The sequence below is a fragment of the Narcine bancroftii genome, chromosome 4 (assembly GCF_036971445.1).
Source record: "Narcine bancroftii isolate sNarBan1 chromosome 4, sNarBan1.hap1, whole genome shotgun sequence".
Classification (NCBI taxonomy): domain Eukaryota; kingdom Metazoa; phylum Chordata; class Chondrichthyes; order Torpediniformes; family Narcinidae; genus Narcine; species Narcine bancroftii.
The window spans coordinates 91311029-91336396 of record NC_091472.1 but is presented as its reverse complement, the minus strand read 5'-3'; the positions used below and the strand labels follow the sequence as shown (position 1 = coordinate 91336396).

The following is a 25368-nucleotide window of genomic DNA, read 5'->3' as shown; positions in this document are numbered from 1 at the left end:
TCCTTAAACTTCTCTCCCTTCACTTTGTAGAGATGTCCCCTGGTGTTTGCTATTCCTGCCGTGGGAAACAGGCGCTGACTGTCCATGTTATCAATGCCTCTCAGAATCTTGTAGACCTCTATTAAGTCTCCTCTCATCCTTCTACATGCCAAAAAAAAGTCTCAGCTTGACTAGCCTTGCTTCATAAGACTTATTTTCCAATCTATGTAACATCCTGTTAAATCTCCTCTGATTCTTCTCCAGAGGCATCCACATGCTTTCTATAATGTGGTGACCAGAACTGAACACAATACTCTTAAGTGTGGGCTCACCAGAGATTTGTAGAGTTGCAACATAACCTTTCGACTCTTGAACTCAATCCCCCTATTAATGAAGCCCAACACCCCATAGGCTTTCTTAACTATCCTATCAATCTGCACAGCAACCTTGAGAGTTGTATGGATTTGGACCCCAAGGTCCCCCATTCCTCCATACTGTTAAGTATTCTGGTTTGCCCTTCCAAAGAAAGCATCACCTCACACTTATCCAGATTGAACTCCAAGTGCCACTTTTCCACCCAACTCTGAAACCTGTCTTATATCCTCTTGTAACCTTCAACAACCTTCAGCACCATCTACAACTCCTCCAACCTTTGTATCATCTGCAAACTTACTTTTCTTCCAGGTCATTTATAAAAATCACAAAGAGCAGGGGTTCCAGAACAGATCCCTGGAGAACTCTACTTGTCACTAACCTCCAGGCAGAATACTTTCCTTCCACTGCTACTATCTGCTTTCCACATGCCAGCCAATTTTTAATCCACGCAGCCAAGGCTCGGAGAATTGCATACTTCATGACTTTCTGAATGAGTCTTTCATGGGGGACTTTGTCAAGTGGCATATAAATGACATCTACCACCCTACCCTCATCAATTTCTTTTGTTACCTCTTCAAATAATGCAATTAGGCTCGTGAGGCATGACCTACCCTTCACAAAGCCATGCTGACTATCTTTGAGTAAACTGTATTTCTCCAAATGCTCATAGATCTTAGTCTTAAGAATCCTCTCCATTAGTTTGCATAACACTATCATCAGTCTATAATTCACAGGATTCTCTATTACTGTATGCTTCTCAAACAAGGGGACCACATTTGCCATTCTTCAATCTATTGGCTCCTCCCCTGTGGCCAAAGAAGACTCAAAATCATAGCTAATGCACTAGTTATCTCTTCCCTCAGCACTCTCGGGTGTATCCCATCTGTCTCCAGGGACCTAACCATCTTAATGTTTTTAAGAAGATCCAATACTACTTCTTCCTTAATATCAACATCAGCACACAAGCCTGTTCTATTCTGACCTCACCCTAAGCAAGGTCCTTTTCTCTTGTGAATACTGGTGCAAAGTATTCATTTAGAACATCCCCAGCCTCCTCTGCTTACAGGCACAAGTTGCCTCCTTTGTCCTTAAGTGGCCCCACCTTCATTCTCATTATCCTTCTGTTCTTCACATATGCACAGAACACCTTAGGGTTCTCCTTATTCCTATTTTCCAAGGCCTTCTCATGGCCCCTTTCCAAGTCCTTTAGTTCTTTCCTGGCTACCATATAATTCTTATGAGCACTTCCTGTTTCCTGCCTTCTAAATCTAACGTTTGCTTCCTTCTTCTTCATAGCAAGTTGCCTCACCTGTCTTGTCAACCACGGTTCCCTTTTCCAACTCTCCTTTCCCTGTCCCAGTGAGACAAACCTATCCAGAACTCAGCGCAAATGGTCCCTAAACTTCCTTCACGTAATTCTAATAGCTTTCACCCTTGAACATGTTTCCAATTTGTGGGAGTCACAGGCCAACTTGGCCCTTCTAGTTCATGCCGAACATTTTCTCCCACCTAACCCCACTGACCTATACTCAACCCGTAACCCTCCATTCCATTCCTATCCATATACATATCTAACTTCTCCTTAAATGCTAAGTGCCTCCACCACTTCATCAGGAAGCTTGTTCCACGCACCCACCACTATATGAGTAAAGAAGACCCCCTCGTGTTTCCTCTAAACTTTTGCCCCCTAACTCTCAACTCATCTCCTACCGTTTGTATCTCCCCTTAAAGGAAAAAGCCTCTCCACGTCAACTCTATCCACACCCCTAATAATTTTAAACACCTCAGTAAAATCCCCTCTCAATCTTCTACAATCCAAAGAAAAAAGGCCTAACATTTAACCTTTCCCTATAATTTAGACCCTGTAACCCCAGCAACATTCTAGTAAATCTTCTCTGCACTCTCTCCAATTTGTTGATATCTTTCCTTTCCTTTGGTGACCAAAATTATACACAATACTCCAAGTTTGGCCTCACCAATGCCTTGTACAATTTTAACATAACATCCTAGCTCCTATACTCAGTGATTTATAAAGGACAACATACCATAAGCTTTCTTCACCACCCTAACCAGATTTGACTTCAGTTTCAGGGAACTATGTACCATTATTCCTAGATTCTACTGCACTCTTCGATGCCATACCATTCACCATGTATGATCTATTTTGATTAGCCCTTCCAAAATGTAACACCTCACACCTACCTGCATTAAAATCCATCTGCCATCTTTCAGCCCACTTTTCCAACTAGCCTAAATCCATCTACAAGCTTTGAATCCCTTCTTCACTATCCACAGCTCCACCTATCTTAGTATCCGTATACTTACTAATCCAATTTACCATCATCCAGATCATTAATGTATAGGAGAAATAGTAATGGACCCCGAGGCATATCACTAGTCACTGGTTTCCAATTTGACAAACAGTTCCTGCCTCATCCCATCATAATTAGCCCTTCCCCAATTAAACACTTTCCCATTTTGTTTTCCTTTATACTTGTCCATAACTATGTTAAAGCTCAGGGAGTTGTGGTCACTCTCACCAAAATGCACACCCTCAGAGAGGTCTACCGCCTGACCAGATTCATTACCCAGTATTAGATCCAGAATGGTCTCATTGGCTGGTCCACATACTGTGACAGAATCCTTCTTTAACAGACCTGACAAATTCAGCCCCATCTTTCCCTCTTACAGTCAGGAAGAGCCAGTCAGTAGCTGAAGTCTCCCATAACAACAACCCTGTAATTTCTGCACCATTCCTAAATATGCCTGCTTATCTGTTTCTCAGTGTCCCAGGGGCCTATAGACTACTCCCAGCACAGTGATAGTTCCCTGCCTATTTCTGACTTCCACCCACACTGACCTAGTAGTCACTTCCTCTGCAGCCTCCTCCCATCCTATAGCCATGATACTATCCCTGACCAGTAAGGCTACTCCTTCTGCCTTTTACTTTTAAAACACCTAAACACTGATACCTGCATCAGCCAATCCTACCCTTCCACCAGACAAGCCTCTATAATGGCCACAACATCATAGTTCCACATACTGATCCATGCTCTGTTAATCATCTTTATTCCAAATACTCCTAGCATTGAAATAGATAAATTTCAAATCCTTTCCCTGACTATATTTATGGCTTTTGACCTTCTACTCTATTCCCTGCACTCACATTCTGGTTCCCACCCCCCCCCCCCCCCCGCCAAATTAGGTTTAAACTCGACCCAACAGCTCTAGCAAACTTGCCCACCAGGTTATTGGTCCCCCTCCAGTTCAGTTGCAGCTCATCCTTTTTGTACAGGTCAGACCTTCCCCAGAAGAGATTCCAATGATCCAGAAATCTGAACCCTTGCCCTCTGCACCAACTCTTCAGCCACACATTCATCTGCCACAATTTTCTATTCCTATCCTCACTGGTGCGTGGCACAGGCACTCTTGAGGTCCTGCTTTTCAACTTATTTCTTAACTCCCTATATTCCCTCTTCATTTCCACATCACTACTCCTATCTATGTCATTGGTCCCCTTGTGGACCATGACACCTGGGTGCTTGCTCTCCCATTTAAAAATCTGTTGGCTCGATCACAGACATTCCTGACCCTGTCACCTATGAGGCAACATACTATCTAGGAGCCTCGATCTCGTTCACCTAACCAACGAATCCCAATCACTATAGATCTCCTCTAGTCCCCCTTTCCCTTCTGAGCCGAAGAGCCAAAGTCTGTGCCAGAGACGTGACCACCACGACTTGCCCCTGTGGATCATCCCCCCCAACAGTATCCAAAATGTTATTGATGAGGGGAATGGCCACAGAGTACTCTGTACTGTTTGCTTATTCCCATCCTCTCTCCTTACAGTCACCCATCTACCTGCCTCCTGACTTTTGGGAGTGACTGTCACCCTGAAGGTCCTGTCTGTCACTGCCTCTGCCTCCTGAATGATCCGGAGTTCATCCAGCTCCAGCTCCTATTTTCTAACTTGGTGTCCCAGGAGCTGCAGCTGGATGCATCTCTTGCAGGTGTAGTCATCAGGAACAATTGTGCGGTCCCAGATTTCCCACATCCGACGTTCGGAGCATTCCACTTCCAAAGCTACTGTCTCCATTAAGTATTCTATGTTTAAGTTCAAAGATCTTACCTGGCCTTGCCTTTCCTGAAAGAAGCTCATCCTCGACTTCTTCTCATCAAATCCTCGCAAGCCAAAGCCCGAAAGTCCCACTCCAATGCTGGGCCACTCATTCACTGGCTGCTCCAGTTGAGTTTCCCCTCTTTTTATTAGTTCAACTAATTAGCCAATGGAGAATTTAAAAGAGCACCTAACTTCCCCGGTGCTTTTTAAAGCCTTCTGAGCTTACCTTGCCTTTTAAACGTCCTGCAAAGTTCAGCTCCCGACACACACCAGTCTTACTTCTGCTGCGCTCACCTCACCTTTTAAACATTCTGCAAACCTCCTGCTTGCCCAACCTCACCTCCTAGGGTTCCAGCATCCAAACACTCTCCCTCCACTTCTACCTCTCAGGGTGCCTGTGCTCCCAAGACTCACTCCTGCCTCTCCCCCACCTCCCCCTCCCAGGGTACCAGAATCCTAGGACTGCCTTCAGCCTCCCCCACCTCCCCTCCCAGGATGCGTGTGCTCCAAGGAATTGCTCCTGTTTCTCCCCCATTTCCCTCTCCCAGGATCCCTGTACTCCTGGGACTCTTTCAGTTTCCCCCATCCCCCCCACCCCTATCTCTCCCCTCCCAGGGTCCTTGCAGTTCAGTGACCTGTGGGCATCTGCCCCAATGTGGCTTAAAATGTAGAAGGGAGAATGAGAGAGATGTCTCAGCCATTCAGCCCATTGTCCTGTGCTAAGTGTCACACTCCTGTGAGGATGTACCTGCTGTACTATTTAGAGTAGCCATTCTCAACCTCTTTTCAGCCCTCTGAAGATTCTGCTCAGAGTTTTCCTGTGTCGTCAAGTTTTGGTTTCAGCCATACATCTCTCCTACTGACTACATAAAAAATATTTGTTATGTGAGATGAAAAGAAAACAAGGCTTTCACTTAAAACAGAATACAAAGCTTTTCACTGTTTCACTGCTGGTGACAATAAATAATTTAATTCAATTTGGTCATTAGTTCGCAGCATTAACTTAATCACTCTCTCTCTCAGAGATGTTGTCTGACCCACTGAGTATTTGCATTTTGTGTTTCTATTAGCATATATCTAGCATACCTTTGCATCTCCATCTTGTATCTTGTGGCTGGAATTTATATCTTTGCATTTTATACCTTTCCCTTTCTCCTCCTCTGTTCCTATCATCACTTCTGATTTGCAAGCAGATCAGCTGTGATGAACAAGATTCCTTCATTCTCTGTGTCAGTCCCTCTTGATCTCCACTCTGTCGCAGACATTCCCTTTGCTTTCCCTACCCCACCCCACTCTTTCCAACTTCATATATGATTGATTTCTACCTTCAAGTCCTGATGAGGGATTATCAGCCTGAAATGTTAACTCTGTTTCTCTCAGCTGATCTGCTGAATATCTTCAGCATTTTCTTCATTAATTATTCACCAGCTAGTTGTTTTCCTGGAATAAATAATGGTCAAAATACCAAGGAGACCTCCCAGTGTTTCGTTTAAAGCAGTGCAATGGGATCTTTGATAATTACCGTAGAAGGTAAGGGGTGTCTCTCTGGAGAGGCAAAATCTCAGGCAGTGAAGTGACTGCTTGGCACTGTGCTGGAGAGTGAGCCAGGATTGCATTGCTAAGTGAGATTTGAACCCTTGAATTCCAAAGTGAGACTGCTATTTCCTGAGCCACAGATAACACTTGTGAAAAGTTTTAATGAAGAATTGCTTATCGAAGACATTGACAGTGATCTAATGGTATGGAAAAGTACTTTAACCTCCTCTCACACGAACTATACCTTGGCTTTCCCTTTGCCGCTGAGCAGGAATTGGAAAGTTTCTGGGAGTTTTATTGTCATACCCATAAGTACAATGTACAAGTGCAGCAAAATTCGTCTTGCTTGCTGCAGCTGCACAGCATCATAAAATACGTGCATAACCAATGGGTATAAATTAAATGACCATGATTGTGCACTACAGGCAAACCCTTCTGCACGCTACTTCATTCAACACAAAATTCACTTACCGCAATTTGGAAAACTGTTTTACAGGTGTAATTATTATTCAGTTACTGTGAAATCTTTCTAGAAAACTTGAGTTGCAAGTAGATTGTGTGAATGGCCCTCAATAAAATATGCACAAATGGCAGTCTGATTCAGTGTGTGCCCCCTATTAAATATGTATAAAATTAAAATGTGGAAAAGAATCTGACAGTGATATTAAAAGGGAAAAAAAAGCCATTACTTTAGAAGAAAAACTTGTAGATATTAAACAACCCGAAAATGGTGCCTGCAATGTGAAAATCAGACACAATCCTGCTCAGGAGCAAAAGGAGAGCCAGGATATTGTTCGTGTGGGAGGAGGTTAAAGTACTCAACGGTATGCACAATTTTAAGTAAGAAGCACCAACATAAAGAACAAGGTAATGTTGCATCAGTTTCTCTAACCATGCAAATTACTCGAAACAGAAGTCCATTAATGATTGAAATGGAATGGCTACTTCATCTTTGGATTGAAGATTGTAACCAAAAGCGAATACCATTTTGTACAAAAAAACATTCAAACCAAAAGTTTAAACTTTTTATTTTGATGCTTTTTAAAAAAAAAAGATTTCAAGGGGATACAGAAAATTTTGCTGCAAGATTAGGTTGGTTTAACTGCTTTAAACATCAAACAGGATTACACAATGGAAGAATTAAAGGGAATTTGCTTGCACTGATAAAAATGCTGCTACAAAATTTCCAGAAATTTTTCCAAAAGTATTTGAATTTGTTGAAGCTGCCAAGGATTTTTATCTAAATGTCGATCCTAACATGGAAAGAAGCACGGAAGTCCGCAGCACTTTGGAAAAAGCAATTGCTCGCTATAGGAAATAGTATAATGAGGAAAAAAAATCAAAATCTGTGCAGTCAACTTTGGAGAAATATTTTTCTAAGAAATAGTTTAGTTATGATGTGATTATGAAATAAATGAAAAATCTAATTATTTTTATTAACGTTAACATTTTGGCAGCTAAAAGTTGTTTTTAAAACAAATTTTAATGTCTTGATGGACGATCTGAAAGGACAGGGATTAAAGTGAATTTGTCTTACATGGGTAAACATTGGGATGAATTTATCATGTAAAGTGGGGTTTGGCTGTATTTTCAAACCCTGGTGGGCTGGTATTCGAGAATGGGTTCCCATTATGGGGTCTAGCTGTGATTTGGTCTTCCGGGAATGTGGAATGCTTTACACCTGACCTCCAGGAATGTGCAGTAACCCTCAGCTTTCCCTGCAGAACTACAGGCCAAAATGTCGCAGGCTGAGGCAGACCTAAAGAGCAAAGCAGAGGAATCGGAAGAGCTACGTTCTCAGCTGACCGAGGCCAACTCTGAGAAAGAACAGCTGGAGGAGAGGATCCGGTCCATAGAGGCTCTGCTTGAAGCTGATCAGAACAAGGAGACAGAGGAAGACCAGCAGCGACAGGTTAGGGTAGACATGGTTTTTAAACTGAAGAAATTACACCTTAAACTCCTTGTAGTGAGTTAGTAGTGGTGCATTGTCTTGTAACTAAAGATTGGATAGGCTATGCCTGGATCATTTGGAATTTTGGACAGTGAGAGGGGCTTGATTGAAACATATAAAATCATGGGAGATCTTGGCATGGTGGATGTGGAGAGGATGTTTCCTCTTGTGGGAGAAGCAAGAAGCCAAGCATCACTGTTTTTAAAAAAAAAATGACAGCTATACATTTAGGCCAAATATTTAAAAAAAATAATTTTTGGAGGTAAAGCATAATAGCAGACCCTTTTGGCACTTAAATACACCATGTGATCAATTAACCTTTAACTCCATACATCTTTGGAACACGGGAAGAAACTGGAGCACCCGGAGGAAACCCACGTGATCATGGGGAGAACATTCTTAGATACAGTGGCAGATTTGAACCTGGGTCACTGGCACGATAATAGAGCTGAACGAACTGCCACACTAACTGTGCCACCCAAGGATGAGGTGCAATTTGTTTCCCTCTAAGGAAATGAGTCTTTGAATCTCTTAAGGGGCAGTAGAAATAATCTCTGAATATCTTTAAGGTGAGGTGATTGGATCTTTGCTTTTAAGATGCTGGTAAATTGAGCAAAGAAAAACCTGCTGGAGGAACTCAGCATTGGTTCTGTGGTTCAGTCTCAAGAGCAAGGCATTGATTCCGAGCTGCGAATGTCTCTGATAGAGCTTTGGTGCATGTGATGGACAAAGTCTAGTGATAAATCAGGCCTCTTCAATAGAAGGTCTTCAGAACAGAGCAAAGTAATGAATTTCAATTTCAATGCAAAGAGGAAGTGCTTCGATAATACAGGTACACAATCCTTTATCCGGAACCCTTGGAGAACAGTGTGTTCCGAATTTCGGATTTTTCCGGATTTTGGAAAGCCAGATTTAAACCCACCCGAACTGTGCTGCCGTATCCACCACTACCCCCTTCCAGTCGCGCTGCGGTCTACTCCCCCAGCCCGCCCGTCTCGCGCTGCCGGTCTCCCGCCCGCCCGACTCGCTCTGCCGTCTCTCTCCCCACTTGCCGGATTTTGGAGCTTTCCGGATTTTAGATGTCTGGATAAAGGATTGTGTACCTGTACATGGATTTGGGGTGCGTATGAGGAAAAGAGAGCAGCACAGTTAAAGAGAGGTTAAAATGGATTGCCTTCATCGTAATTGTATTAATGGCATTCTTAAAGATTCTCACAACACAAGCATGTAAGCCCATCTTGCGCTAGCTTTTACCAACAGCTCTTTGCTCACCATAGTTCTGGAAGTTTTTCCGCATTAAACTCATTCAGGCTGAAGAAACTATAACTGCCTACCTTTAAGTCTGGGTGAGTTTATGAAACTTTATCCATAAGTGCTTGCACTGGTTTTCCAAAGATGAGTTGCGTTAGCTCCTTTCATGTTGTGAATGTGCAGCTTGAAGACTTAGCTGCCAGCGAGGACAAGCTACAAGAGGTGAATCTTGCGCGTTCTGTTGAACAGGTGATTGTGCGCTGCTGTCATCTATCCCTTGTTCCTGTTCTGCATTTCCCAATAAAAACTTTTCCTATATACTTCTCACTCCATGCAGCAACCACTGCTGCCCATTAATATTGTCCATCCTCAGCCAACAGATGATACTAAAGCCCACACTTATAAACGCACACTGCCTTTTTATTTCTCTCTGACTTATTCCGGGAGTTTTCCACCAGAGGCAGCATAAAATAAACAGCAGCAAGTCTTTACGACCACAATCATTTGCTGAATGTCATTGAGTTGCTCTTCTAGGCTACCATGTAAGAGATGATGGAGGGCCTTGCCTCGATGCAAAGCAAGACCTCTGGCCATGGTTCACTTTTGGCAGAGAGAGAAGCTGTAGAGATCTGTTTGTCCTTTGGGGTGCCCTATTGGGCCAGGTGTCCACGAACGAGGACAAAGAGAGGTGAAGAAGGTTGGAAGCACACTCCCTGGCCCTGGGCATTATTTGATCCTAGCCCTCAGGCAGCTAGAGAGCAGGTCTCACTTCCTTAATTAGATGTGTGCCAATGGCCATCATCCACATCTCCCCTCATAGCACACACTCCTGGCCAATCAGCAAGCGAGGACACTCCTCGTTATCTAATTGCAAGATCTTGAGTGTCAGTTAAAAACCACCTTTCCTTTTTCCGACACCCAACCTTTATATACTTCGTTATTTTGTTTTATCTGGACATCATTGGCAAAGTCAGCATTAATTGTCCATCTGCTATTGGTGGTGAAAGCCAACCTGATCCCTCTACCCCTGCCCCATCTCTGCACTTTAAAGCACGTTTGATTTCTAACGATTTCAGTCTGTCTGCCAGATCAGTGACACAGACCATTGCCTTTGTTTCTGCCTTACTGCTTATATTTCCAGCCTGCGAGCCCAGACAAGGCTGAGGCATTACGAGGGAACAGGTGCAGGAAAAGAGATGGAGAGGGGGGAAGCCAAGGAGAAGCATTTGCAACAGTAGTGTAACCTGGAACAACTGCAGTCATTCTGAGGCCATTCAGCCTATTTGGTTCATAGTGCATCTAACATTAAGGCAGCAACTTCCACTTCCCTGTCCTTTCCACATCATCCTGCAAATTCTTTCCTTTCAGGTTCTCATCTTCTGAACCCTTTTTATCAGAGGGTGAGAGGTGTATGGAATGGGCTACAGAAGCAGGTAGTTAAGGCAGATACTATTGCAACTTTAAATGAATCATTTGGTCCTATTCATGGATAGGATAGATTTAGAGGGATATGATCCAGGCAGTTGGGTCCAGTATGGGTGGGAAATTTTGGGTGGCATGGGCAAGTTGGGCTGAAGGTCCAGTTTTCTTGTTCTATGACTCCCCTGGCATTGCAGTGGAGATCTTGAAGATGTGTGAATCAAAAATCCCTCAACTTTATTACTCAAAGTATTGCTTCAACTTGAGACACAAGGGTGCTTATGCTGGAATCCAGAGCAGAAAGTTGGTAGCTGCAGGGAGCTAAAGTGAGAATGTACATTTTATGGATCTGCGCACCCAGTGTGAAGAGCTCACTATCTGAGGCCAAAAACCAACAAGGTACATGGGGTGCTCTGCTCTGCTCCAGCACCTACTTCTTCGCCAAGATTAGGTCTCTCTTGGCCACTCAGCAAGGAGAAAGGGTCTCGGCCTGAAGCGTCGACTTTCCATTACCATCCACAGATACTGCCTTACCTGCTGAGTTCCTCATTGGTTCAACTTGTTGTCTAATACTTGGGACATTAACTGAGTGTAATGGGAATTATGGAGGGAACCCTTCTGCATGAATCATTGATCATAAACCTGCTTTACTTTCTTTAAACATTTCAGGCCAGCAAACAAGTGGAAATAGAACAGCTGGAGAACAGGTACGGACTATTCAGAAGCATGTCGGACCAACGGGGTGTGGTGATGCAGTGTGTGAGTGTGTGTGTGTTTGATTGATCACTTTTGTCCTTGTCCTTCTGCCTTCAGGCTGAAAGGTAAAGATGCTCAGATTTCTAGCCTAGAACAGGATATGTTGCAGCTTAAAGAATCCATCGAGCAGCAAAAGAAGAAAAACAATGTGAGTATTTTACCACCAGTGTGTGGCTTGTTTGTCTGCAGTGAGGGGGTGGAGGGTGGTGGCTGAGTAGCTCACTGGGGTGCTGAAACTTATTCTATCCACAAAGCTGCCCTGCCCTGGAGACTGTGGCCTGGATCTGGGGAAACTCCTCCCAGCAAAGACCTCTGCATGGGTTTCAGTCTCTGGAAATCTCAGCAGAAATCGAGGAGGTGCTGGAGCAGACCCATCCCGTGTACCCGGTTTGATTTTGCCTTCTGATCCCCGAAGTGCTCTTCGCACTGGGTGCAGCTTCATAAGGTGCATTTCTCACTTCAGTCCTGCAAACAGGATTCACTCATGAGAGTGGACACTACACACCGACTAAGTCGGTGGCTGAGCAATCCTTGCTCCTTGCTAGTGGAGGAATGTTTCAGCAGATAAATCAGTGAGAGGATGATCATTACAAAATATATTTCATCTGCATGAAATCAATACAGTTGCTTCACGAGTCCTTTTGAGACACTTTTATCCTTTTGGTATTGGCCTTGCATCTGTGGGCTTCACCCCAACCATTGTCCTGGAGTTGTGCACATTGAAACAGGCCCTTTAGTGGATCCATGCTGATCACAAGCACCCCTTACACTAAACCCATTTTAATTTCCCTCATTCTCATCACCCCTGCCAGATATTGCCACTCACCCATGCCAGGGGCAACTTACAACGTCCAAATAACCCGCCAGTCCACATATCTGGGATGTTGGGGAAGCTGGAGCACAAGGAGGGAGTCACAGGGAGAACAACAACAGCTGGAGGGTCTCAGCAGGTCAGGCAGCATCTGTGCAGAGAAATGGTCAATGTTTTGGGTTGAGACCCCTGATCAAGACTAAAGTAGGAAGGGGTTATATCCCGTATATCAAGGTAGGAGGGGGTAAAAAGTGTGGGGGGGGGGGCTAGGAGGTGAAAAAAGGTGGGAGAGGTAGAGAGGAGGGAGAAGTGTTAGAAAAGTTTGAGCAGTCATAGGTAAAGAATAATTGGAAACAGTAGAACTAGGAAGAGTTGTGCACCACCTAAAATTGGAAAAAAATAGATGTTCATTCTCTTGACTTGGAAGCTGTCCAGTAGGAACATGATGAGTTGTTCCCCAGGTTTATATTTAACCTCCCCGGGCAATGGGTGAGGCCTGTGTAGGAATAGCAAGGAGAGTTAAAATGGTAGCAGCCAGGAGATCTGGCTTGGACCTACAGACAGATCGCAGGTGCTTGGTGAAGTGGTCACCCTGTTTGCATTTGGTCTCACCAATGCAGAGGAGGCCACAATGGGAGTCACAGACAGAGCGTGCAAACTCGAAACAGCATCTGAGATTAGGATTGAACCTTGGACACTGGAGTCATGAGGCAGCAGCTCCAACAGCTGCCGTGATTTTTACCATGAGCCTTTGGGTATTGCTCTCTGTTTGGAATGCATAAATATAGATCCCATTCTTAAGTGCTCAGGGATCCATTGAGAGCAGAGAGCAGATTGAGATGCAAGTCTTCAAACTTATGAAGGAATTTAATGGGACAGATTTGGGGAAACTGTTTTGTGCTGTTAATGAGATCAGGGAATGCAAGTTTGAGATGATCAGAAGCAGAATTTTGAGGTACTCTGTACACAACATGCTCAGACCATGGGGCATCAAAAGCAATGATAACAATTAGGAGTTAGATGCGTGCCTGCAGGAAAATGAAATATAGGTACAGGACAAGGCAGTGTAATCGGAGCAGGAGAGGGGAAGGCTGCTCCAGACTGGCTGGGATTCTTGGCTTTCTGTTGATATTGTTTATTTTTTGACAGTTTTTGTGAGCAATGAGGTTGCAAAAAATATTAACCACTTCCTGTTCATTCTTCAAATTTCCTACATTTGCATGCGTACATTTTTGTGGGTGACATATAATTAGAACTGAAAGTCAAACCAACTGCAGATGCTAGAAATCTGAAATGAGAACAGAAAATGCTGTAAGCACAATGCAGTGTTTGTGCAATGAGAAACAGGTAACTCTTCAGTCCTGATAAAGAATCTTTGACATGATGAAATGTGAATGATTTCTCTGGAATTAGAACTGTCTCACTAATGCAAATCCAATGAAGAGCATGGCCAGTCCAGGAAGCAAGGGCTTGGGATGTAATTCGGACACCAGAGCCAACGTTCCAGGATAGTTTCCAGAGGTGGGGGTTGTGACATCCTTTATCCTTTCAGAAAATGTTTTTGTGTAGCGGCAACTACGAGGAAAGAGACTCTCCACCACCACATTGAGTTTCAACGGCAGTTTAGTTCAAAACCCGAGCGTGCCCCTTTAAGGGCAGCATGAGCTCTGTCCCTGCATGGATGGTGATGTCATCACGCTGCCTGGGGCCACGCTCAGCTCAAACAATGAGGCAAAGTGGTCCCCCGACGGCGCCCTGTACTCGCAACTGCCCTGCCGGCGCGGCAGGGAGTAGCATAGGAATGGTGTAAGTGTACACAGGTACAAGCAGGGCTGGTTCGTTACAAGTAAGTGCGCCGCCACATTTGCATATTTAAAGCAAACAGTGAGTTGCTAAAGGAACTCAGCAGGCCAGGCAGCATCCATAGGTATACATTTGTAAATATTTGCATATTTAGTTTCTTTTTCACATGGTTTAATCCTATTATAAATTTTGCTTTCATTGAATACTGGTACTTTTTTTATTCTGTGGTTGACTCCAGGCAGATTATAGCATAAAAGAAATTCTCAAAGTACTAAAACAACCCAAATTTTAGGAACCTGTGATCATCAGACGTTCACTGAGTAGGGGAAGAAGTCTGTAGGCCATTTCAAATTCTCCTGTAAAATGGGGTTAACTGGGCAATTTACCCGGTTAGCAACCCAGGGATTGAACAATTTGAAAGGTCTTAACCATGCGAGCCTGATCAAAATAGACCCAGGTCCCAGACCTACCTCGGAGGTGGTCTGGTCCCTGGGAACCTGGGAAAACTTAATGGGGTGTCCTCCACTGATTTGAAAAGACAAAATGGCTTACCCAGTAAATCTGGTGATATCAACGCTGGCATGCATGTGTCATTTCAAAGCAGCACATTGGCAGGAGGTTCGATTGAGTATATATGCTGTTATTTCTCCACTGTTTGTAGCATACAACTGACAATGATGTTCAAAATACTTGCCTGCTTTGTTATTGCACCACATAGTTGCAGGGCCAGCATCCGTACATCCCTCCTGACCTCCATTACAACTATGTGATTTGACTTCTGGTGAGTGCGTGACACGTCATTCACCACGTCTTCACAGGGTGGGATCCCCCTTAAATCACTGGGTTATCAATTTAGCGGGTAAGTTAGCCTGCAGTTGGCCTGACTATCCAGTAACCTCACCCAAGTCCTAGGAGGGCTACCCAGGTGCTGCAGTTTGAAAATTCCATGGTGGCGTAGTTGTGGTTCGATTGCACAAAGCTGACAGATATGCGGGACAGTAAATGATTTGCATCTCATTGAACACAAAAGTTTGGTCCCTGACTAGATTTGCCATTTGACTGGAAGAGCAAGATCTGAAACACCTGTCTGACAGCTTCTCAATCAAACTTCCTCAGGCATGTAGTCAAGAATAGTTCAGAGTTTATTTTGGGGAGGGGGGGGCATGCAAAATCCGCCCCTGGGTTCCAGGAAGCTGCAGCTTCTTGGAACCCAGCTTTAAATTCTGGACGTGAGATTGCTGTCATGTCACTGTATACCAAAGCAAGCTGCTCCTCACACAGCTCCACAGCCCAAGTTGAATCCTGACCTCAGGTGCTGTCTGTGTGGAGTTTGCACCTTCTCCCTCAGACCACGGGGGTACCTCCCACCACCCCCACATTCCAAAGATACACAGGTTAACTTTCCTCCAGTATGTAGGTGAATGTTGGAATCAGAATTGATGGGAATCTGAGAAAAATAAAATGGGAGTAGCATAGTAATGGTGTGGGGGGGAGTAGCGCAGGAATGGCGTGGGAGGGAGTAGCGCAGGAATGGCGCGGGAGTGAGTAGCGCAGGGATGGCGCAAGGAGGGAGTAGCGCAGGAATGGCGCAGGGAGGGAGTAGCGCAGGAATGGCACGGGAGGGAGTAGCGCAGGAATGGCACGGGAGGGAGTAGCGCAGGAATGGCATGGGAGGGAGTAGCGCAGGAATGGCACGGGAGGGAGTAGCGCAGGAATGGCGCAGGGAGGGAGTAGCGCAGGAATGGCGCAGGGAGGGAGTAGCGCAGGAATGGCGCAGGGAGGGAGTAGCGCAGGAATGGCGCAGGGAGGGAGTAGCGCAGGAATGGCGCAGGGAGGGAGTAGCGCAGGAATGGCGCAGGGAGGGAGTAGCGCAGGAATGGCGCAGGGAGGGTGTAGCGCAGGAATGGCACGGGAGGAAATAGCGCAGGAATGGTGCAAGTGTTCAGAAGGAGCTCAGCAGTTTGAAGTGCTTGTTTTGGTGTCCTTTGTCTCTGACCAACTTGGATTTATCTTGAATTTCTCCATGCCCTGTGCATCCCTATTTCTCCTCGTACCCACCCACTGGACTCTCAGGCTGGGCTCTTCAGTCTTTTGCCATCCATCAGCTTCCAGTGGGAGGGGTGGAAGGGGCGCAGTGCTGGCCTAGAATCCCTTCCAGACCACCAATGGGTCATTTGTTTTACAGGTAAATTTTTGTAAGGAATTTTCCTTTTCTTTTAGTCTTTAAATTTGCAACCTTGTGGATATTACTTGTTTTTGAAATTGGGGATATTTTCCATCACTGTGTCACTGTGGGCAGCCGATAACAAAACCACTGGTCTCCAGTGGTTCACAGGCCAAAAGAAACGCTATTTAGAGATGCAGTACTGGCTCAAGGCCCTTCCAGCCCACAAGCCCTCACTGCCCAAACACACCTTCATGACCAATTAACCAACTAACCACGTTTGTCTTTGGAATGTGGGAGGAAAGCCGAGCACCCTGAGGGATCCCATCAGACAGTGCCGGATTTGAACCCGGGTCGCTGGCCCTGTAATAGCGTTGCAATAACTGGTACGCTAACCGGGCTTCCCTGTAATACCATTATACTATAATTGCCTTTCTAAGGCCTTCCTCCAACTCAGATTTCTTGCTCATTCCCACATGGATTACTCCATCATTGTGCAATGTGTCTTAAGCTGTTGGAGCCCTAAGCTCTGGAATACCTCCCTCAACCTTTCCTTTGCCCTCTTCCCAAGGGCCCTCTTCCTTGGCCAAGTATTTGGCCATCTGCTCAAAGACCTGTCCTTTAAAATGCTGCTCAATAGCTTTGTGGTGAAGTGCTCTGGATTATTTTCATTGGCCAGGTTGAGGGGGAGAAACTATATAAATCCTCCTGCTGGGGTTTGACAGGGTGGATTTGAGGCTGATTTCCTCAAGCTGGGGGGACGAGAACCTCTCAGCATTACTACCAGTGCCACGTAGTAGTCCTGGTAGAGTAAGAGCAGCCAAATAATTAATTAAATCATTAACGTTAATTAATCAGTTAAATAGAAATGTAGGAGGGAGAGTTTCAGGTTCCTGGGCATTGGAACCAGTTCTGTGGAAGATGTGTCCAGTACAAACCAGTTGGTCTACATCTGGGCAGGACTGGGCCAATATCCTAGAGAGAGTGTTTGCTTGTGGTGTTGGGGAGTATTTAAACTATTAATATCAGATGAATGGGAATCCAGGCACAAGACCAAGGGAAACAATGCAGAGACGAAAGCAAAAGTTAGAAAAGAGAAAAGGAAGAATGAAGGTCAAAAAAGTCAAATGCAAAAGAGAGAAGTATTACTAAATTCTAAATGACGATGAGTGTTAAGGGCACTTTATCTGACTGCTTGAAGCATTTGATGGGAGGTGAGTGAACTTTTGGCACACATCAGTGCAAATGGTATGAGTTAGTGACTGTTGCAGAAATGTGGCTATAGGTAGAGATGATGGGGAATTAAATATTCCAAGGGTATCGGGTAATTTGGAGGGATAGTGTGAATGGCCCAGAGGACTCCAAAACCCAAAGGCAATAGAAATTCACCGTCAATGGTTACTTAACAAAAGTAACTCTTAATTTTCTTTAAACATGAAAACATGATCAAACTTTAACTTATTACTATTAACTTAACTTCCTCCTAATTCTAAGTGCATGTGTATGCAATGGATGTGCAAGTTCAGAAAAGTTACTTGATTCACATTCCAATCTCACTTCTCACTCCTTCAAGTTCACTGGTATCAGGCAATTTTTATACTGTGCACAAAATTTAACATTTATGAATCTTCACCAGGCTCTGGTGCTTGAAAGGTAGTTACCTCTCAGGAAGGTTCTTGTTGGGTTTCAGAGAGAGATTTGTGGCTCATTGGACACCCACAACTGATTCCTTTAGATTAGCCATGTCAGTGTCTTGCTGAAGAAACTTGCCCCATCAGGGTTTTCCAAATGATAACCTCTTTCTTTTAGGTCATCACAGAGTTCCTTTTCTGTTTCCCTTATCTCAGGTGAAACATTATACTGCCAGCCATCTCCTCTTGTATGGACCACAAGGGCTTTGAACAGGCTGAACTCAGAACTCACAACCCATCTTCAAAATGGGGTTTCAAACAAACTTCCAAAAGCCACTGCAGAAAACCAGCAGTCAGTCTCCCTCTCCCCGCTCCCCGCTCCCCTCTTCCGCCCCCCCTTGCAAAACCACATGACCTTCTTAGAACAGCAAACTGCATTCAGACAGACTATGGCACCAGACTCAATCTTCTGAGTCTTTTCAGATTTTTTTCAAAACAATAATCCATTACTCCATAGCATGTCCAATTAACACCTATTTGCGAAGTCCTTCAGCAAAGCAGTTTTCATTGTCTTTACAAAGGCACTGGGAGCCTGGAGTCTCTGGCTTGAGCAGAGCTCTGACATTTTAAATGAGATCTGTGTTGTGAAGTGGTTTTTTTGTGTGACCTGCACAAAAAAACCCCCACAATTTATCTCCTTTGAAACATATCAATATGCAATATAAAATATAACATAATCCATCACAATAGAAAAGAAGTTAAGGGGGTGGATTAATTAAAGATAAGATCAGGATGATGGAGAAAAATAATATAAGATCTAAGGAGAAGAATGTTGAATGTATCTGGTCGAGATTAGGAATAGTAAAGGAAAAAATCACAGGTGGGAGTTGTCTACAGGCCACTAAATAATAACATTATGGGGCACCAGCAGAAAACCAAGAAATATCTGATGCGTGAAAGAATGTAAGAATTGTCACAGGAAACTTTTAACTTGCACATAGATCAAGTGAGGCAATTGGTTGAGGCAATTTTGAGAAGGAGTTTCATCAAATGGATCTGTGATGGCTTTCTTGAGCAGCATGTTACTGAACTAGAAAGGAACATACTATCTTAGATCTAGACTTGTGCAATGAGACAGGTGAAATGAGTGATCTTGAAGTTAGTGATCCTCTCAGAAAGAGTGATCACAGTGTGATTGAATTTCTCCTACAAATAGAGGGTGCAGTAGTTGAATCTAAAGCCAGTGTATTGTGCCTCAACAAGGGGGATTACAATGGGATGTGGGAGGAGGTGACTAGCATAGACTACAAGCACAGGCTCTTCAGTGGAATCTTTGAGGAGCAGTGAACACTTTCAAAGAGATTTTTTCACAGTGTGTAACTATATTCCAGTTAAAAATAAAGACTTTTAAGTGTACAGAGAGCCAGACCTGGATAACTAGGAAATGAAGGAAGGCTCGTGTGTACAAAGATGCCAAGAGTAGTAAGGAACTGGAAGACCATAAGATAAAGATGTGTGGAGTTGGGGGGTAGTATATGAGCATGGATAGAGAATTGGTTAACCAATAGAAGGCAGACAGTTGTTATAAATGGTGTTTTTCTGGTTGGCAATCAGTGGTGTGTGGAGTGCTGCGGAAGTTGGTGCTGAGCCCACAACTGTTCGCAAAATACATTAACAATTTGGAAGAGGGGACAGAGGGTAGTGCATCTAAGTTTGCTGATGACACTAAACTGAGTAAAAACACAAATTGTACCAAGGATGTGGTGAGTCTGCAGAGAGGTCTAGATAGGTTAAGTGAGTGGGTAAGGGTCTGGCAGATGGAGTAAGTGTGAGCTCATTCATTTGCGAATTAAAAAAAAAAAATAGAAGATCAATTATTTAAATGGTGAAAAATTGCAGCATGCTGTTGTACAGAGAGATTTGGGCGTGCTTGGAAATGAATTGCCTAAGGTTTGCAGGTGCAGCAGGTTATCAAGAAGCCAAATGAGGTGTTGGCCTTGATTGCTAGAGGGATTGAATTTAAGAACAGTTTCGGCAGCGAATGTACAGGTTACTGGTGAGGCTGCACCTGGAGTCCTGTGTGCATTTCTGGTCTCCTTGCTTAAAAGATTTACTGGTTTTGGAGCTAGTGCAGAGGAGGTTTACTGTTGATTCCAAAGATGAGGGGGTTAGCCTGAGACTGTACTCACTGGAATTTAGAAGAATGAGAGAGAAGTGGCAGTAAAAAGTTTGCACTGGTTGGTGAGAGTAGAACTGGGGGACACAGCCTCAACATTCAGGGGAGTCGATTTAGGATGGAGATGAAGAGGAACTGCTTTTCCCAGAGAGTAGTGAATTCTCTGTGCAAGGATCCAGTAGAGACCATCTTATTAAATGTATCTGAGACACAGATTTATTTTTGCTTAATAGGGGAAATAAGGTTTATGGGAGGGAAAAGGCAGCTGCTAGAGTTGAGTCCAAGCCAGATTAGCCATGATCGTATTAAATGGCAGAGCAGGCTCGACAGGCCTAATGGTCAACTCCTGCTCCTATTTCTTATGTTCTTAACCTTTTGGATATTGAGGGAGTTGAAGAATATGCGGTTGGTGGTGCTGAGGTAAAAGATCAGCTATGATCTTGGTATATTAACAAGGAGCTAAATGGCTTTCCCTTGTTCACATTTCTAATGTGCTTATTCCAGTTGCTGTCTAAGTGGAAACTTGTTGCTCAGACAGGGAGAGCGAGGGGGATATTTCATAGTGACATTTCAGATGCTGAGGGGACTTCACTGAGTGAATGGGGAGGAGGCTTTCCACTAGCAGAGGGGCTGACCGTCCAAACCATGGCCTTGAATGATGGGCAAAAGGAGCATCTTTTTGATACTGGTCCAAAAGGCATTGGGATGAGAAATGGATAATTGCCCAAAAAGGGAAACATTTTGCAGGAGTAGATCAGGGAAATTAGATTAATTGGGAATCTCTCGCAAAGAGCCAGCATAGGCCCTGTGAGCCAAAGGGCCTTTTTTTAGCTCGAGAGTGCTTCCCACATAGCTCTTGCTTTGATAGTTGTTACATGCCAGTTCAGCTGATGGTGACCAAGTCAGCAGATAAATTCCAACCTTAGTCACTAGTACTTTCTCAGGCCTCTGCATGTGACATCTAGGGCTCGTTGCCAACACGCTTTGCCTCTAGATCAGAGATTGTGGGTTCAAATCCTGCTCCAGCCTCACAAACACGAGATCCTTGCTGAACCTTTCTTTGGTGCAGCACTGAGGAGCCCAATTAGGTGGGGTATCTTGCGAATAGAAAAACCAGTCACATCACACCCCCTGCCTCCCTGGCCAACAGTCACCTCCCAGCCAACATGATGAAGAAAGGGATTAGCCCACCTTGCTGTTTTAGGGAGCTGATCGTGCACTGGTTGCTACGTGCTTGGTGTATCGGGTTGTTTGAAGATGTCAGAAGTGGCTTCACTAATTGGAGCTTGTTTTGGTGTGGGAAGCTTGCACCGTGTGTCATTCAAAACTGTTTTCAAATAGGAGCTCCGTGAGAAAAACTGGAAGGCCATGGAGGCTTTGGCATCAACCGAAAAAATGTGCGGGGAGAAACTCGGTGCCGCCAGACAAATAAAGGTGCTATGTTCATTTGGGGGGCTGGGGTTAGGGAATGGTATGCAACCAGTACTGGTGTGTGATGTTGAGACAGGGGCCTCCACCCATGGGCTCACCAATCAGCGATCTCTCACACTGGAGCACTAGAGAGCTATAAGGGCAGGCTAGGCGTGCAGTGGGAAATGCTCTCCAACCAGATCCTGCCCATGTCAGTATCTTCATGGGATCCAGCTATTCCCTATCATTCACCACAGCTCTCCCACAAGTGATGCAAGGATCCAGCCTGGACCACACAAAGGTTTGCTTCCAGTAAACCACCCTGAAGTTCTGTTAATCGATATTGCTCGCCTAACTAAAGGAGTAGAACTCCATCTGGCTGTCTAGAGCCAGTAACTTCATGTGTTAAGAGCTCAGTTTCCATGTATGTGCTCAACCTTGACTGAGATGCTGCCCCTTCTCATCATAACCTGAGCTGCACTTTCTTCACCTACATCCACAGAGGGATTCCCTCCGCCTTGTCTATTGTGGGAATGGCCTTCGACATCCCCAGCGAAACCTCAGCTCAAAGTGCAGGCTGACGATATTGAGCTTTATTCCCTTTAACTCCCTCCTCTCTCCCACTGCTCTGGTGTTACCAGATTCAAGTTATGTCCCCATAACTCCTCTCATCTCTCCCACTGCCCCAGTATTGCCAAATACTCCCCTCTTGGATTTGTGCCACCGCTTTCCCTATTAAAATGAAGAACAAAGCCATTGTCTTTTGACTGCTATGAAGTTTGCCTCCTTGCGTCCAGGCCTTGATGTTGGAGAAGTGGTCACGGGGGAAAAGGTATATTTGCACCTGTCTTCACTGTGGAAGACACTGGTGATGTGCCATAAATATGAGAGCTGGGGGCAGAGTGAGTGCACTTGCCATTAAGAAGGAGGTGCTTTGGAGGGTGAAGGTGCATAAGTTACCTGGACTGAACAGACTACATCCCAGGGTTCTAAAAGAGGTGGCTGAAGAGATTGTGAATGCATTCATAGTGATATTTCAAGAATCGCTAGACTCAGGAATCTTGCTGGAGGACTGGAAAAATGCAAATGTCATTCTACTCTTTAGGAAAGAAGACAAAAGAGTGAATTATAAGGCTGTTAGCCTAACTGCTGTGGTTGGCAAGATTCTAGAGTCTATTATTAAGGATACGATTTTGGGGTACTTGAAAGCTCAAGGTAAAAGAGGCCAAAGTCGGCATGGATTTCTTCAGAGGAGATCTTGTCTGACAAATCGGTTAGAGTTCTTTGAGGAAGTAACAAGCAGGACAGACAAAGGAGAGCCTGTGGATGTTGTTTACATGGATTTTCAGAAGATCTTTGAAAAGGTACTGAACATGAGGCTGCTAAACAAGATAGGACTTATGGAATTATGGGAAAGGTACTAGTGTGGGTAGAAGATGGGCTGATGGGCAAAAGGCAAGGGTCTGAATAAAGGGGGCCTTATGCCCATGAGGCTGTTCCATCCATACCCCAATTAACCTACAGCCCCTGTACCTTTTGAAGTGTTGGAGGAAACTGGTGCTCCCAGGGGAAACTCATGCAGACGTGGGCAGAATAGCACTGGATTTGAACCTGGGTCACGGGTGCTGTAAAAACATTGCGCTAATCACTATGGTAACTGACCAGCTGCTGATGACGTGGTGTTGTGCAGGGGTTGATATTCGGTCCATTGCTTTTCAAGTTGCATGTAAATAATTTAGATGATGGAAATTATGGCTTTTTGGCTAAGTTTGCAGATTAAACAAAGATAGGTGGAGGGACAGGTAGTGTTCAGGAAGTAGGGAATCTACTCTGGGACTTTGATAGGTTGGGAGAATGGGTGAAAATGTGGCAGATGGAATACAGCATAGGGAAGTGTATGAACTATTTTCTAAAGGGGGAGAGAATTCAGAAAATGGAGGTCCAAAGGGATTTTGGAGCCCTAGTGCAGGATTCCCCAAAAGGTTAATTTGCAGGTTGAGTCAGTAATAAGGAAGGCAAAACCAGTGTTGCAAAACCAAAGTTACAGTCCTCTTCATTTCAAGATGACTAGAGTATAAAAGCAGAGATGTAATGCTGAAACTTTATAAGGTATTGGTCAGACCATGTTTGGAGAATTGCGAGCAGTTTTGGGCCCCTCATCTCAGTAAGGATGTGCTGGCATTGGAGAGGGTTCAGAAGAAGTTTGAGAGAGAGATCCCAGGGATGAGATGGTTAATGTATGAGGAACATTTGATGGCTCTAGGCCTATATTCACTGGAGTTTAGAAAGATGAGCAGAGATCTCATTGAAACTTATTCATTGTTGAAAGGTCTGGATAGAGTAGGTCTTGAGAAGATGTTTCCAGTAGTGGAAGAGTCTAGGACCAGAGAACACAGCTTTGCAATAAAAGGACATCCCCTTTGAACAGAGATGAGATGTTTCTTCAGCCAGAGGATTATGAATCTGTGCATTTGTTGTCACAGACAGTCCTGGAGGCCACAGTGTTGGGCATTTGTAAAGCAGAGGTTGATTAAATTCTCGATTAGTAAGGGTATCAAAGCTTATGGAGAGAAGGCAGGAGAATGGGGTTGAAAGGAAAAAGTGCATCAGCCATAATTTGAATGGTGGAACAGACTGGATGGGCTGAATGGCCTAATTTGCTTCAAAGCCTTTTGGTCTCCCCTCAATCTCCGACACCCCAGAGAAAACAACCCAAGTTCATCCAACCTTTCCTTCTTGCTTGTGCCTTGATAACCATTCTGGTAAATCTCTTCTGTATCCTTTTCAAAGCTTCCACATCCTTCCTATATTATGAAGGTGGGGTGGGGGGCACAGAATTGCACACAATACTACAAAGTGTAGCCTGATTAAGGTTTTGTATAGCTGCAAAATAATACCTGGATAGAAAGAGTTTAGCAATACCAACCAAACACAACTTGGTCATCATGGATAAGTCAAACACTGAATTTAAGACTCTATTTCATTGGGTTTAACTCTGGGGATTCTCTACCAAGAGCAGTAGGGCAACATCTTAACTTCAAAATACTGGGTCAAGAAGGTGGCTCAGCTTCCATCTTCTCAGAGGGCAATTAGAATGGGTAATACATGTAATTGATGCCCAGACCTTGAAATGAATAAAAGCAAAGTCATTCGCAGGAGGATAGTTTAGCAACTAACGATTCCCAAATCTGGCTTGATAATCCTGATTTCCTGGCACTTTGGGTCTCTGATGTTCCTTACGAATGGGGACAGGAGGGCCAGTCTTGGCTGATCACCAACAGCGTGAGTAATTCTTGCCTCAACACTCCTCCCCCCTCCCCCACCCCTCCATTAGGAGATTAATCCTCTCAGGGGTCCAAATGATTGAAGTGGCCTTGATTTGGAACAGTCAAAAATGAACTAATTTGACCCATTTGTGCAATTTCTTTAGGAAGAGGCAGAGCAGCAGCTGCAGACGATGCACAAACAAACCAAAGAGGTGCTACAGGAACTCTTCCCAGAGGTGTCTATGCCCTCACAACAGGTAGGATGCAGTCCTGTTGGAGCCGAGAACAATGACTTGAGCACTGGGATGTATGTGGAGCAAATGCTGCTTCGCTTCCCTCCGTGTTCTGGCGGGCATGCCTTCTTGGAAAACTGTCCATGGCGCAAACCTGCTTTCCCATTGCAACTCACCTTGTGCCTAGATGAGATCCTGCAGATGTTTTCCTTCTGCATGAAACCACTTTATCTGCGATGACAAGTGACCCACCACTGTTATTTAATGGCCGATGCTTACGTTAGTCTCTCGATGGGTTGTGGGGGGGAGGTTGGTGGGCATGGTTCGTGGATTAGGAAATGGTTTAGGAAGTGACGATATCAGGGAAAAAGGATGGGCTTTGAGAATTAGGGCTCATGGGAGAAAAATGGTAGAGGAGGAGGTCGGGGGTAATGGGTCGAAGTGTGGTGACTTAGTGGAAGCGGAGTGGAGCCTAAGGCACTGCTTT

At 44.5% G+C, this 25368-nt stretch overlaps 1 protein-coding gene across 6 annotated transcripts in view; it reads left to right on the top strand.

Moving 5' to 3' along the window:
* LOC138760821 (ribosome-binding protein 1-like) overlaps positions 1–25368 on the top strand; it is a 115561-nt gene that overhangs the window by 72038 nt on the left and 18155 nt on the right. For 5 of the 6 annotated variants that reach the window (XM_069931993.1, XM_069931988.1, XM_069931989.1 and 2 more), the window contains 5 exons: positions 7735–7922; positions 11301–11338; positions 11445–11535; positions 21314–21406; positions 24813–24905. In XM_069931993.1, coding sequence (XP_069788094.1) covers positions 7735–7922; positions 11301–11338; positions 11445–11535; positions 21314–21406; positions 24813–24905 — 503 coding nt within the window. The remainder of the gene's footprint in view (positions 1–7734; positions 7923–11300; positions 11339–11444; positions 11536–21313; positions 21407–24812; positions 24906–25368) is intronic. The other variant, XM_069931992.1, reaches the window with a different exon arrangement.